The sequence below is a fragment of the Henckelia pumila genome, chromosome 4 (genome assembly GCF_033568475.1).
Source record: "Henckelia pumila isolate YLH828 chromosome 4, ASM3356847v2, whole genome shotgun sequence".
NCBI classification, from domain to species: domain Eukaryota; kingdom Viridiplantae; phylum Streptophyta; class Magnoliopsida; order Lamiales; family Gesneriaceae; genus Henckelia; species Henckelia pumila.
This window is the reverse complement of record NC_133123.1, coordinates 46,864,169-46,879,710: the sequence shown is the minus strand read 5'-3', so window position 1 is coordinate 46,879,710 and position 15,542 is coordinate 46,864,169. Positions and strand designations below refer to the sequence as shown.

Genomic DNA, 15,542 nt, shown 5'->3' with positions numbered 1-15,542 from the left:
CCTTGTTTACATTCAATGTTTCAATATGATATCCATTAAAGGGGATATCTTTAAAGCTAAGCAAATTTCTACTGGATTTGTTAGCGTAGAGTGCATTTTCAATATATAGAATTGTCTCATTTGGCAGAATGATTTTTGCCTTTTCATGACCTTCAATAATTTTTGATGCACCCGATATTGTTATAACATTATTTTCACCTAATGTTATTTCCAAAAAATACCTTTTACTTTGAAGGATGGTGTGAGTTGTACCACTATCGGCTAGACATATGTCTTGGTATTCTCCCATTAATCTAAAAGAAATGCATAACAGATTAAGTTACAACTTCAATATTCATAAGAAAGAAATTATATTAAATAAAGTTCTCAAAACATTAACCACCATTACAACTGAAAATAAAATTGTACTGAATAAAACCAAAACCAAAAAGATAAATCTGACTATTATAGAAAAAAAAAAACATAGATATCCAAAAGCACTAATCTTAGGGACACGAAAGCAATAAAGGCAGAAATTGATCACTCTATATTTTCTAGCACACCATACCCCAATCAAATGATCAATATTCCCGTCTGGTTGTGCAAAGAAATCAGAGACATCCAAGTGAGTTATTGAAGGGGATCGGTTAACTCGTGCCCGGAACGCAGCGGAAATATAAAATTTTTAATAAAATAAATCCGAGCACTTGTGTAGTATTCAAAACTCAAACAACCATAGGGTGTTTAGAATTTTACCTATCAATCTCAAAGATTGATTTATGGCTCCAACCAAGTTGATAAACAACTAGGCTCTTGAAAATTGGTAGACTCAATCTACAAGCTTCCAAGAGCACTCCTTGCTCAAAATGGATTCAACTCTTCGAGCCTCCGAATTAGGTCCACGACTAGACGATCTAAATCCACTCTAAATATGCACTAGAATATTTAGAGGATTTTTCATTGAGATTTTTCATTTCTTCTTCCACAAAATTTGAAAGAAAAATTTGGAGAAAAATTAAAGAGCGGTTTCGGCCACTTCAACTCATGGAATGGAATGGAATGAATTGTGTATTATATGTATATATTATTCATAATAATATATTAATGGTTAAGGATTTAATAGGTACAATTAAACATGCATGGAAAATTACAAGACATGCATGGAAAATTGCAAACCATCTTACAACCCTTCAAATTCCATACACACACAAATATATATCATATATATATATATATATATACACGCCTATATATATATATACATATATAAATATATATATTTAAATGTAATTTGAACTTATTTTTAATTAATTATTAAACCTAAACCCATTTAAGTTTAATCAATTAATTAAATTTAACTTGAACCCATTCAAGTCCACTAGTATCAATAATTATACAACACTATATTAAATTGAGCTCTACTAGACTCAATAGTGTATAATTAATTCAACACTTGAATTAATTTAATTATTTGTACATTAAAATGTCTACTAGTGTTAAATTAATTCAACACTTGAATTAATTAACTAAGTTCAAAATAATAGTTTAGAAAATCACCATTTTCATAAACTAATTATTTTAAGTCAACTTTTAATCTTGAAACACATTCATAAATTAAAAGTTACTTATTCCATTCATTCTCCAATTTAAAAGTCAAACTTCTAATTTATTTTACTTATAAACTCCTTTATAAGTTGTTCAACACATTGAACTTATTTTAATCTCAACGGGATCTAGAAAGCTAGTATTTGTGTGAGCCTCAATGGTTCATTGATACAACTAGCAGTGGGTTCACATCTCCATGTGATTCAGGATCAACAAGTCCCTTATATGAGCATATCCTAGATAGCTCCATTCTTATTAATCAACACATTGATAATAAGAACGTCAGAAAACTCAAGTCTGATAGTACCCAACCAGTCATGTAAACATCTAGCAGCATTGCTTACATGACTCCCTAGGTATCAAATGATAGTGCCTGCAAGAACCAATCAATTATGGTTAGCGTACAGTACGGTCCCTTCAACTCATATATCCCGACCGATTCGACAATCATTGGTTTATCGAGAGTTGTCATTGAATCGATAACTATGTGTCATGCCGTAGTTGCATCGAAAGTGTAATTCAAGAAACTCCTTTCTTAATTACCACTTACTCTGATCAGAGATTTCAAGCTATGTATGCATGATATAACATAGGATATCCATACCCGTAGGTAAGCGGTGAATCCCCGACTACAATGCATTGACTCCTATATGTTTCGTCACAACACCCAACATTGCCACCTGATGACCCCAGATGAGTCGGTAAACAAGTCAAAGTGAAGCACTAGCATATAAAGTCTCCATGTTGTCCCGGGTTATAGGACTAATGGTGTACAACCATAAACTAGGACTTCTCCACTCGATAAGTGAGAACCACTTGGAAAATCCTTTAGGGAGGGTTGTTCAGTGCACTCTACAAGGAGCACCTATTTGCATGCTTGGACATCTCCATGTCCCCTACCAATGAAACATGGTACTCACATCGCAAATACTAGTCTCAAGCTCGAGCGGCCTTTATCCTTCTTTATGGCGGTTGAATCGACTAGGAACAGTTTAGAATATACAGTATTCCAAATATGAGTTTCATGACAGTCATCATATGACCATCTCATATTCTTTCTACTATTTGTATATTCAAGGGCTTTATCTATGCAGCTTGCATGGGTATAAAGATAAAGATGTGCCAAATTAAATAATGTCAAATATTATTAAAATAAAGATTGTCATACAAGAGTTCTCTCAAGGACCATCGGCCAAACACATTGGCTCGACGGGCACCTACTCTAACAGTTATATCAACAGGGCCATCATCATCAGCAAAATTTGTCTCTATTTTTCCCTTTTCTTTGATCGAATTTTGGTAGAGATCCACAAGATGCTTTGGAGTATGGCAGGTACGAGACCAATGCCCTTCCATTCCGCATTTGAAACACTTATCTTCATACTATTTCATGTTTCTCCCTTTTTCTTCTTCATTATTCGATTTCCACTGCTGGTGGTTTGTTTTCTGTCTCTTTTCATCATGTTGCTGGTAATTTTTGTTTTGACCATGGCCACGCCCACGCCCATGACCACGCCCACGTCCTTTTCTAATATGGGGATTTTGAGTTGAGTTGGCATTCACTTCAGGGAATGATATTTCATTTGCTTCAGGAAATGGTGTAGAGCCAGTTGGGCGTAATTGATGATTTTTCAATAGTAATTCATTGTTCTGTTCAGCAACTAGTAGACAGGAAATAAGCTCAGAGTACTTTTTAAATCCACGCTCACGATATTGCTGCTGCAGGAGCACATTTGAAGCATGAAAGGTGGAGAAAGTTTTTTCAAGTAGATCTTGATCAGAAATATTTTCTGCACAAAGTTTGAGCTTTGAACAAATCTTGAATAATGCGGAGTTATAATCTCTTATAGATTTGAAATCTTGTAGGCGAAGATGAATCCACACATAACGAGCTCTTGGGAGAACTATACTCCTCTGATGGTCAAACCTTTCTTTAAGATTTTTCCAAAGTTCTTGTGGGTTTTTCACAGTGAGATACTCGGCTTTCAATCCATCATCGAGATGGTGGCGAAGAAAAATAAGAGATTTTGCAAGATCCTGCGGGGATTCATTATTTTCTTCTTTTATTGTGTTTTCAAGATCCTTAGAAACAAGATGAACCTCAGCATCCAAAATCCATGACAAATAGTTTTTTCCACTAATGTCAAGTGCTTCAAATTCAAGTTTTGTAATGTTTGCCATTTCGACTATTAAAAAAAAAAAACAAACGAATTTAAGGATAATAATAAATTTTATATATATATATATATATATATATATATATATAACAGATTGAATATATACGTGTAGAAAAATGTACAAAATAAATAATTATGTTATTTAATAATTTATTGAACAATGTTATAAAATTAGTTAACAAATAATTATATATACGTGCAATAAATATATATATATATATATATATATATATATATATATATATATATATATATAATTATGTTAACAAGCATCTAATCACAATTATGGAATTATATTTATTAACTTTCCTAAGAATGATAAATCTTCACATAAAAAAATATCAATTAATATCAAGTAAAAATAAATGCATAAAAAAATATAATATCCCAATATAAGACACAAGCATAAAAGTGTATAAAAGTCAATATTCTTCGGGAATATTGATAAACTTAAGATTTTGGATAATATTCTTCAGGAATATTGAAAATCTTATATATTTATATTGTATCCATAGATCTATCGAGATTTTCAATAAAAATATGTTGTGTTATTTAAGAACATCAACATAAAATTAAAATTAATGCTTCTTCAGGAGCATAATATGAACATAAAATATGAGATACTTTGAGAGCATCAATATTAACTTTTAATATTGTGCTACTACCGGATCATTGAAACTATTGACAAAAAAAAAATAATAATAATAATATTTGTGCTATTTCGAGAGCATCAATATGAAAGTTACATATTGTGCTTTATCGAGAGCATCCACACAAAGATTACGAATGAAAATTATTTATGAGTTCTACCTTGAAACTAGAGCACTCGTGCTGATAACGCGTTATAAATTTAGTAGAGAAAGATGAGAGAATAAAAGACAAAAGAGAATATAATAGAAGAAGATGAGTGTTTAATATATGGACTAAACACCTCTATTTATTGGATAAAGAGATTAGTGTAGAAAAGGTAAATTACAATCAAATAAATCAACTATATTACATCTATATATAACAAAAATTGTATTTTAATTTTTTTTAAAAAAAGGAAAATTCTATTGCACAATTATTTAAAATGAAATGAAAATAAGAAAGAAGAGAAACAAAAGAAACTGAAAGTGTTGCAGCAATGGAGCTCCATCTGCTAAGCCCAGCAATCCGAGTCTCGTGCTTCGCTACAAAATCTTCATCCAGGACAAACTCGGATTATTGCAGCAGCATGGAGCCACGGGGCCTCCAGTTCCGAAAATTCTCCAAGAAAGACCTCTCAAGAATCTTGAGAACCGAGGCCGCCATTAAAGCCATTGAGAAGAAGGCAAATTCTTCCAAATACAACAATCTCTGGCCTAAGGCCATCTTGGAAGCTCTAAATGATGCTATTAAACGGAACCGATGGGAGTCTGCTTTAAAGGTTCTCCCTTCTTCCTTCTAGGCCCTTGTTTTCGATTGATTGCTTGTCTTTGTTTGTGGTCTTAGTCGCATTCTTGTTCGGTGGCGCGTGGATTTGCATTTGCGTTGTTCTTGTTTCGTGGGCCTCTAAAATTTGCTGGAAGTTCTTTTTATGATATCTTTTGTAACCGGAGTGTTCGTGGATGGAGGCTCACTTCACTCTCTTTAAATAAGACCGGGGGTTGTGCTTTTTTCTGACGTAGTTTTTTGTGTGAAGATTGTTGTAATTAGCTGTTTGAAAGTTAATGAAATGGATGATGTTTTGCAAGTTCGTGAGTGGGGATAAAGTGAATGCATTTTAATGGTGCTATCTATATATTGTTCTGGAACAATCATGTGTGACATTTCGATTTTTTCCCTCGAAGTTGGATCAACTGTGTTGTCTGCTTGGTCCTGCCTGGTCTCTAGTTAATTTAAGACGACCGAACCATTCCAAGCCCAAGTTTTTTATGTCCTAAATGAGGTAGCGTGTGACTTTGCCATTTTTTAATGAAAAATTGTCTCTCTTGCCTGTAGATATTTGATCTTCTACGCAGGCAAAATTGGTATGAGCCCAGATGTCAGACATATACAAAGTTGTTAGTAATGCTCGGCAAGTGCAAGCAGACTGGTCAGGCAACCATTCTTTTTGAGACCATGCTGGCTGATGGCCTCCAGCCTACCGTCGATGTTTACACCGCTCTTGTCGGTGCCTATGCAGTCAATGGCCTCTTTGTTGAGGCATTTGGTGTAGTTAATGATATGAAGTCTGTCCGTGATTGCAAACCCGATGCTTTTACTTACTCTATCCTTTTGAAATCCTGCATGAAAGTCCATCGATTCGATATGGTAGGGATAATCTTCGAAGAGATGTTGCATTCGAGAATTGAGTGTAGTACTGTAACATTCAATATTCTGATTGATGGATATGGTAAAGCTAAAAGACTTGATTTGATGGAGGCCTCATTGACAGACATGATTCAGAGTGAAAAAAGTCATCCCGATGTATTCACTTTCAACTCTGTTATAGGGGCTTATGGCAGTTGTGGAAGGATTAAAAAAATGGAGGACTGGTTTGATGAATTTCAGCTTATGGGAATAAAGCCTGACATTATGACTTACAATATTCTGATTAAATCATATGGGAAATGTAGCTTGTACGAAAAAATGGGATCTGTTATGGAGTTTATGAGGAAGAGATTATATTCTCCAACAATTGTTACCTATAACATATTAATTGAGACATTTGGAAAGGCTGGAAACATTGATAAGATGGATGAGATTTTCTTGGAAATGAAACATCAAGGATTGAAGCCTAACTCAATTACTTACAGTTCTCTTACGTGGGCATATAGTAAAGCCGGGCTTTGGGGAAAAGTTGATTCAATTTTAAGACAAGTGGAGAATTCTGATGTGGAGTTAGATACTCCATTTTTCAACTGTGTAATTAGTGCTTATGGCAGTGCGGGTGATGTCGAAAAGATGAATGAATTATTCATGGCAATGAAAGGTACTGGATGTAAACCAGACTATATAACCTTTAATACGATGATTCAAGCCTATCGTGCACAAGGAATGATCAAGGCTGTTCAGATTTTGGAGAATAATATGATACGTGTGAACGAGACATTAGGTACCGAGTAACCATCTTATTAACTTGCGTAAGTTTTTTCTTTTTCTTGTCTACAGAAGTTGACATATCACCTGCTTCTCTGTATTCTCTCTCACTAGTTTTATATTTTCTCCATAAACTTGGGAATTACGAATAGTCCTAAGTCCTAGCTATAGCCCGAGTTGATCGAGAACTTGGTAATTTTTGAGAATTTATCTGTTCTTCTGGGAGGAAGTTGGTGATAAGAACTAGAGAAGCCATTAATCCCAAGAAGATATTGCCATCTTCATTAAACCTTCGGCTGGTCAGTACATTCTCCTATAACCCTTAGTTGATTTGCCATCTTCGTTAAACTTTCGGCTGGTCAGCACATTCTCCTATAAACCTTAGTTGATAAGAACTAGAGAAACTATTAATCCCAAGAAGATTTTGCCATCCTCATTATTTTCACTGTGATGGATCTTCTGTTTCTAATGCTTCATGCTAAGGTGTGATTTTCTTCAATTTATTGCATATGTTAAAGTCTCCTATCTTTAAACTTCACTCATTCTGCAGAAATCATATTCAGTATGTCTTGAACACACAAGTCATAAACTATCTTTCAATGGACCACAAAGCATAGAAGAATGGATGTCTGTCTGAAACTTACCTTCAAGGAATTATTAACATGAACTGTATAGTGATGATTTGGACATTCTAAAAGAAGGTTCAACCAACATTCTCCTTTAGGGTCACTACGCTCAGTTCCCTTATCTGCAAGAGTGTTAGGCTGGTTCTCTGGATTTCAACAACAACGGTAAAGAAAAGAGATGGAGCGATAATGAAAAGATTGTATTAAACAAAGAACTCCCAGATTATGGAATCTGTAACCCTTAGCCAAGCTAGTAGTACAATGGACAAATATTCATAACTAACTCAACGCAATCCTCATGCTGACTTTTATATTTCCCCCTATACACGTGTTAACTAAATGGGCTTTTTATGCCTTCTAGTATAAACAAACTTGACATTGGGCTTGGGTTGGTCCTCCAGGCCCCTAACAATACCCTCTCCCTTCAAATTAGCCTTGTCCTCAAGGCTAAAGTGAGGATACTGAATTGCCATTTCTGCAGCATCCTCCCAAGTTGCCTCATCTGTAGATTTATCTTTCCACTGCACGAGTACTTGCAATTTGTCTTCAGCCCCCATTCTCTTGAATCTGGTGGACAACACCCTGTGTGGTTCAAACCCCATAATGAAATCAGCCTCCAAGCCTTGTGGAATCTCCTGTACGGTGTACCCTGCTCCTACTGCTTGCTTTAGCAGTGACACATGAAATACGGGATGGATTTTGGACCCCATGGGTAGCTGTAGTTTGTAAGCCCTGCCCCCTACTTTTGCCAACACTTTGAAAGGTCCATAATACCGAGGGGCTAATTTTTGAAATACTCTTTTACACACTGATTGCTGTCTATGAGGTCTCAGCTTCAAAAAAACCACGTCACCCACCTGAAAGGTCACCTCTTTTCTGTGAGCGTTTGCATATCTGGTCATGCTGTTTTGAGCCCTCTGCAGATTATATTTGAGATGCCGCAACACCTCATCTCTGTCACTCAGCTCCTGCCCCACTGCCGCTACCTTTGTCTCCCCTGGTACAAATTGTGTTAACACAGGGGGTGGCCGCCCATACACCGTAGCAAATGGTGTCATTCCCGCTGCACTATGGTAAGTAGTATTATACCAATATTCTGTCCAGGGAACCCAATGAGCCCACTCTTTGGGTTGTTCAGATGCAAAACATCTTAAGTATGTCTCAAGACATCGATTCAACACCTCTGTTTGTCCATCCGACTCGGGGTGGTATGCTGAGCTCATCGCCAGTTTGGTCCCATACAATCTGAATAATTCGGTCCAAAACGTGCTCATGAAAATTGGGTCACGATCACTTATAATGGAGCGAGGGACCCCATGTAAACGAACAACATCCTTAATAAAATGCTCAGCCACTCCTTTAGCCGTGAAGGGATGTTTGAGCAAAATGAAGTGGCTATATTTGGTTAATCTATCCACCACTACCATGAGCACCTCGAAACCCCGAGACTTTGGTAAACCCATAATAAAATCCATGGACACATCCTCCCACACTGCCTCTAGTATCGGAAGGGGTTGTAGCAACCTTGGTGGTTTTGTGGCTTGATATTTGTGTCTCTGGCATATATCACATTCACCGACCATCTGAAGGACATCCGCTTTCATCCCTACCCAATAGAACTGTCCTGCCACCCGCTTTAGTGTGCGGAACCCCCCTGAATGCCCCCCCGATGGGGTAGTATGGCATTCAGCCAAAATTTTCCGGACCCAAACAGACCCCTTAGGTAGCACCTGTCTTCCATTATGTAACAAATTTCCATTGGTCAGAGTATAAGGCCCACTGATCCCTGGGGTTGAACGCACCCTCTGGATCACCTGTTGCAACACCGGATCATCATGCACTGCTTGTTTTAGTTTCTCAAACTCCCCCCAACGTGGCATTGATAAGTTACAGAAGTCGAGTGCCTCTTCCCTTCTGGATAATGCATCTGCTGCTCCGTTGTTTATTCCAGCCTTATACTTAGAGCCCGTTTGGGAACAGTAGACATTTTGGAAAAATCACTTATTTTTTAAAAAAAGTGGTTTTCTTAAAAAGTTACGTGTTTTGGTTACAATAGACGTTTTAAAAAAAACACTTATTTAAGCCCAAATAAGTGCTTTTTTAAAAGCCAGAAATTTTGGCTTTTTGGCTTCTGCTTATGTTTTAAACAAGCAATTTTTTAACATTTATCCAAACACTAAAACTACTTCTGCTTTTTTTAATAAAAGCACTTTAAAAAGCTGAACTTATTTAAGTGCTTTTTTAAGCCAATAACTTTTGTTTCCAAACGGGCTCTTAATCTCAAACTCATAACCATCAATTTCGCCAACCAGTGTTGTTGGTTGGGTGTGGTGATTCGTTGTTGTAGCAATGATCGTAACGATTTATGATCAGTCATAACCACAAACTTGCGGCCCAACAGGTAGGGACGCCAATGTTGAATAGCCAATACCAAAGCCATCATTTCTTTTTCATATGTGGATTTGGCTAGGGCTCTTTCAGCTAATGCTTTACCCTAAAAAGCTAGGGGGTTCCCATCTTGGGATAGGACAGCCCCAACAATTACAAAGTCCTTCTCAAAGTTAGGTAACTGTAGAACAGGAGCAGAACTTAGTACCTCCTTCAATTCTTCAAAAGCATTCTCGGCCTCCGTATTCCATCTGAAATTATTTTTTTTGAGTAGCTCTGTCAGTGGTTTAGCTATCTTACCATAATTCCTGATGAATTTTCGATAGTACCCCGTTAACCCTAAAAATCCTCGCACTCCCTTCACATTAACGGGTCGAGGCCAAGTGCGAATGCTCTCTATTTTCCGGGGGTCAACCGCAACGCCCAAAGCTGAGATCAGGTGACCCAAGTACTCCACTTCCTGAAGCCCGAACCCACACTTTTTCATGTTCAACAGTAGCTTCTCCGCCAACATTACCTCCAACACCAATTCGAGATGACTCAAATGCTCCTCCCATCCCTTGCTGTAAATTAGTATGTCATAAAAAAAACCAATACGAACTTCCGCAAATATGGTTGCAATACCTCATTCATAGTGGCTTGAAACGTTGAAGGAGCATTTTTAAGCCTGAAGGGCATCACGAGGAATTCGTAATGTCCCATATGAGTGCGAAATGCTGTTTTTAGCACATCGGAGGGTTGTACCCTGATTTGATGGTAACCCGACCGCAAATCCAATTTTGAAAAGTAGGCAGCCCCATGCAATTCATCCATCAGTTCGTCGATCACTGGAATGGGAAATTTATCTGAAATAGTGATATCATTTAGTGCTCTATAATCCACGCAAAACCTCCAACTCCCATCTTTCTTTTTTACGAGGAGTACAGGGCTGGAGTAGGGGCTCTGGCTTGGTCGTATCACCCCTGCTGCCAACATTTCTGCCACGAGCTTCTCGATCTCATCTTTTTGGCAGTGTGCGTATCTATAAGGGCGCACCTGAATCGGCCCATGTCCCTCCTTAATTCGAATGGCATGGCTTTGGCTCCTCTCTGGGGGTAGCCCTCTAGGGAAGTCAAACACCGTCGCGTACTTTTGTAAGAGACTTTGAACCACTGCTGATCGGGCAGACCCTGATTCATCCACTGTCGCCTTCATCTCTGTGGTGTGTAGGGAGTACAAAGCGGCACAGAACTCAACATCGGTGGTCTTAGCGATTGAGCGAAGAGAGACCAGTGATCGTTGAAGGGTTGGGTCCCCTTGTAAAACCACCTCTTTCCCATCCTACTGAAACTTCATCTGCATCTTCCCCCGATCCACAGTAACTTCTCCCAAGGTCCGCAGCCAGTCCACCCCTAATATCACATCCACACTACCCAGTTCAAATAAATACCCCACGATTGTCAACTTGCACGTACCTAAATCCACCCCCAGCTGATGACAGATACCTTGGCAAGCAACCCGGCACCCATCACCTAGCATCACCCCAAATCTCACTGAATTATCAATTTGGAGCCCCAATTTCTCGAGCAACTGCCTCGATACAAAGTTGTGGCTGGCACCACTGTCGACCATCACCACCACACGTTCATTGGCCACTGTTCCCCGTAACTTCATCGTTTGGGGATGGGAGAACCCGTTTACAGAAAAAAGTGATAATTCCAATGCCCCATATTCTTTGCTAGGTTCCCCCCAACCTCACTTCCTTCGGCGCCAACCCGCTGTTGGTCGTCGCCTAACTCATCGTCGTCTTCATCCTCGGCCAATAATGTAAAACGTAGGGATTTGTGAGTACATTTATGGAGAGGGTGAAACGGTTCGCCGCATCTGAAGCAAAGCCCCTTCTCACGACGATGCATATACTCCTGGTGTGAAACAATTCTACCATCATGTTGTTTGAGATTGTCCGCCTTGTGCACAGAACCACGATCCACGGTCGCACTCCCACCAGCCGATGATGACTGTCGAGAGGCGGTGTGAGAGAATTGGGGCTTGGGTGTGTGATTTAACGCTCCAGTCCCCTTTTCATATTTTGGGCCCGAACCCAAAGTAGGATTAAAAAGAGAATTGGGTTTAGGCATGTCTTTATCCTAAGAGTTGGAACGGCCCGAAGGCCCATTCCACGACTCCCCACTTCTGTTCCAACGGGAGCCCATTGTCGGCGACCATACGCGATGGTTCCCCTGATATCCAAACACCTCTTCTTCAATGGCCCTTGACAAATCCATTGCCTTCAAGATGGTGCGAGGGTCGTGGATGCCGATCCGCCTATGGATTTCCTCCCGCAACCCTGACAGGAAATATCCCAAGCATTGATCCTCCGGAAGATCACCCGCCTAAGCAAGTAACATCTCAAATTGCTCAATGTAAGCATCAACCGATTGGGTATCTTGTTTGAGGGAAGATAGTAAAACAAAAGGGTTCGCCGCTTTTCTCCCTCCGTATCGTCGAATCAATTCTTCCGAAAACCTTTCCCAAGTGAGGTTCGGAGTCTTCAGGCGAAGCCACTGGAACCAGTGATATGCTGGCCCTTCCATGTGAATGAGAGCCAATTTGAGGCGATTTTGCATTGGTGTGTCATGAAGCTCGAAATATAATTCTGCCAGGCCAAGCCAAGCCCGAGGATCGATCCCATCGAATCCAAGAATTTCCACCTCCGCAATGCCATACGCATTTCATAATCCACAAATCCCTTGGTTTCACCACAAGAGCCACGAGCTTCCTCCTCGTGCACCCCTCCATCGTCCTCTCCCACTTTCTGCTGTTTCTCAGGGATGAAGGAGACGTCGCGATCCTCTGTGGTCTTCTCAAAAACCCACTATTCCAATCGGGTATGTGAGTCGGCCATTTTCGCTTGTGATTCTGCGATCATGGCCACCGCCTTAATAAGGGAACTAATACTCTCCTGTATGTCGATCACCGATTTCTCCAGAGCTTCAATTCGAGCCTCCGAGCGAGTAATGGCCATCTCTTCAACGGCAGGTCGGACCAATTGTTAGGCTGGTTCTCTGGATTTCAACAACATCAGTAAAGAAAATAGATGGAGCAATAATGAAAAGATTGTATTAAACAAAGAACTCCCAGATTATGGAATCTGTAACCCCCTAGCCTAGCTAGTAGTACAATGGACAAATATTCATAACTAACTCAACGCAATCCTCATGCTGACTTTTATATTTCCCCCTATACACGTGTTAACTAAATGGACTTTTTATGCCTTCTAGTATAAACAAACTTGACATTAGGCTTGGGTTGGTCCTCCAGGCCCCTAACAAAGAGGGGATAAATCAAAGGAGGGAATCTAGGGTTTGAAATTGTAGAAACTTTAAAAAATACGAATAAAAGATTAGTTGTTACCTTGGGTTGGATTTGACTAGTTACTGAAATGAGGAAATCAGATTAAAATTTATTAACTAATAAGAAATTGATTTGACGGTACACCCAGAATTCTAGTCCTAAATTCTTAGTTTATTTAGGAGTTCGTTAAACATAACAAATCCATTTGGTATTCGGTCAGACTCATATATTTTCATTTAATTGAATAACTATGATGCGTTCAATAACTTAGTTATTTAAAAATGAAAATACATGAACCAAATAAATAAATCTAGCATGATCTGTGTCTCGAAGATTTATTCAAATGTGAAAAAATTTGGTTAGGCTTGATATATGATGTATATTTAAGTAGTGTTTGGGATTACTTCTAGGAATTACTTTTGAGATTTTGTGAAAGAAAAGCTCAAAAGCGCTTCTTAGAAATAATCTCAACACTACCTAAGTTGGCAAGTTGATGACGGGTAAATCACAGACTAACTTAAACCATGAACAGATGATGAAATTAAATTAAATGCCAATCAAATTTGAACATAGAATTCAGTGTAGGTTATATGAACTCTCGCCTCTAAAAGTAATTAAAAACATATAATTTCGAGTAGAAAGGGAATGAATAAACCAACTCCTCCCTAGTGGAGCAAAAGCTATTCCATTCCAGAAGAAACAAAAATACAGAAAGTGATTTCCTTAATAATGTGTCATGTTTTTTTTCAGTGGCTGATCAAACAATGTTTCTTGCCTTTGTTTAACAAATAGTTTCTTTGAAATGATCTTGGCCGAACTTGAATCAATTTGGCAGTGAATTCATGATGAACATGCAAATTGTTGCTTATTCTGGTCGGACCTCCAAAAATTCCAGTTCAGCTTATTCTGGTCTCTGAACTTCTGACAGATTTTGCATATTATTTTTTGTTTTGTTTCCCTCATGTACATTGCAAAGAACAGTTCGGTGCTGTGTTTGGTCCATTCTTAGAGGTCGAATGTGTAGGATTCCGTTATTTTTCCAACCTTGTCCATTCTCTTTGCTTGCAATCCATATTCCTTCCCTACAAATGAAAAGTGCAATAATAAATTTACTTGAATGATATATGATACCATCTAATTGTTAATGGATTTATACTTTGTTCCTAGAATAAAATCACTCAGAGAATATGCTCAATCATTTTTCGATGACAGATGGTGAATCCTTAGCGTAAAACTCGGTAGTTCTTGTCACAAAATCTGAACTGTGAGTTCTTCCCGTTTCTTTATTCTTTTTTAATTGTTTTGTTTGCTTCTATTAGTGAGATCGGCAGTGAAGAAATCATCCAGTGTTAGATAATTGTTAAAATCATACTTGACCATTAACTCGTTTATCAGTTGATTAATCGTGTGGTTTCAATAGTAGTGTCAGTTATAAATGATTTTGTTGACAAAACTGACCGATATGTTTAATAACATGCTGCTTATGATTCTGATCGCTTAATGTTTTGGGTTAGCTAGGATTTCGAGGATAATATATACCGGCCTGAATTTTGCTTAGATGCAAAGCCGGTTAAACGATGACATACAGGTTCCAATCCTCCAGTCATGGGAAAAAGATAGAGATGTTGGCTTCATTAGTATGGAAGGACCAAAACCGTGCTGCGTCCTCGGGTTTGCTCATTCTGGACACGTTTTGGCATTCTCAGAACTCTGGTTAAAGCGGGAAAAAACTTATTCTTCCCATATCTGATGGCATACTTCAGAATACAAAGAAATGAACTACTATCTGGATATGGTTTCTAAAAAATGATTACTCATAAGGGACGGCCCTTTTGAGGAACCAGCAGTCCAACGCGTTCGCTCCGCCGCCTGCTCAGATGATATCTCCTCATTCTTGATGAGGACCTGCTCTTCTGCTCCTGAGTTGTGTATACGCTAATTTTTCGAATTCCTTAATTTGGTTTGACAGAAAAAATTCAAGATTGCATTTAGATTAATGGATTTCAAATATATTCAAATGTATTTTTGTTGTTTAGAGAGTGAACACCATTAATTTCAAATCCACTGTTTCACATTTACAAATATATCATGTTAATTAAGATGAATTTCAAGTTCAATGTCATTAATTTGAAATTCATTTTGCTTTATATAAATAAATAAGATATGATTTTATATTTTGCTCTATTGTTAACAATAAAATTATAATCGAAATCATATATTTTTTGTTCTTATTTTTTTCTATAAATATTTTTTTGTTCAAGTAATTAAATTATGTGAGCAAGTGAAAATCATGTGCTTTGATTACACCAAATTAAAACTATAATTATATCACTCACCAAAATAAAAGTTCACAAGTGCTATAATATTACTTTCTTTTTTTTGAGTTGACTAT

At 37.9% G+C, this 15,542-nt stretch overlaps 2 protein-coding genes across 5 annotated transcripts; one reads left to right on the top strand and one right to left on the bottom strand.

Annotated features, from left to right (window-relative positions):
* Positions 1–2,967: 2,967 nt before the first annotated feature.
* Positions 2,968–3,765, bottom strand: LOC140860973 (uncharacterized). The gene has a single exon (XM_073263970.1). The coding sequence runs from the start codon at positions 3,763–3,765 to the stop codon at positions 2,968–2,970; it is 798 nt and encodes a 265-aa protein (XP_073120071.1).
* A 1,113-nt stretch (positions 3,766–4,878) lies between these two features.
* On the top strand, positions 4,879–15,185 carry LOC140862586 (pentatricopeptide repeat-containing protein At3g53170). 4 transcript variants are annotated; one of them, XM_073265616.1, is made up of 3 exons: positions 4,879–5,169; positions 5,724–6,819; positions 14,669–15,185. In XM_073265616.1, exons 1-3 carry the CDS (start codon positions 4,888–4,890, stop codon positions 14,680–14,682), a joined length of 1,392 nt encoding a protein of 463 aa, XP_073121717.1. In that variant the 5' UTR covers positions 4,879–4,887; the 3' UTR covers positions 14,683–15,185. The 4 variants fall into 4 exon arrangements, with proteins under 4 accessions (XP_073121717.1, XP_073121716.1, XP_073121719.1 ...); XM_073265615.1 differs by having other exon boundaries at positions 14,665–15,185; XM_073265618.1 differs by having other exon boundaries at positions 5,724–6,847.
* Positions 15,186–15,542: the final 357 nt, after the last annotated feature.

Coding starts and splice junctions, on each gene's coding strand:
- LOC140860973 (XM_073263970.1), bottom strand. CDS start 3,765: ATGGCAAACATTACAAAACTTGAATTTGAAGCACTTGACATTAGTGGA.
- LOC140862586 (XM_073265615.1), top strand. CDS start 4,888: ATGGAGCTCCATCTGCTAAGCCCAGCAATCCGAGTCTCGTGCTTCGCT. Junction 5,170..5,723: donor GATGGGAGTCTGCTTTAAAG/GTTCTCCCTTCT, acceptor TCTTGCCTGTAG/ATATTTGATCTTCTACGCAG. Junction 6,820..14,664: donor ACGTGTGAACGAGACATTAG/GTACCGAGTAAC, acceptor GTTTTGGGTTAG/CTAGGATTTCGAGGATAATA.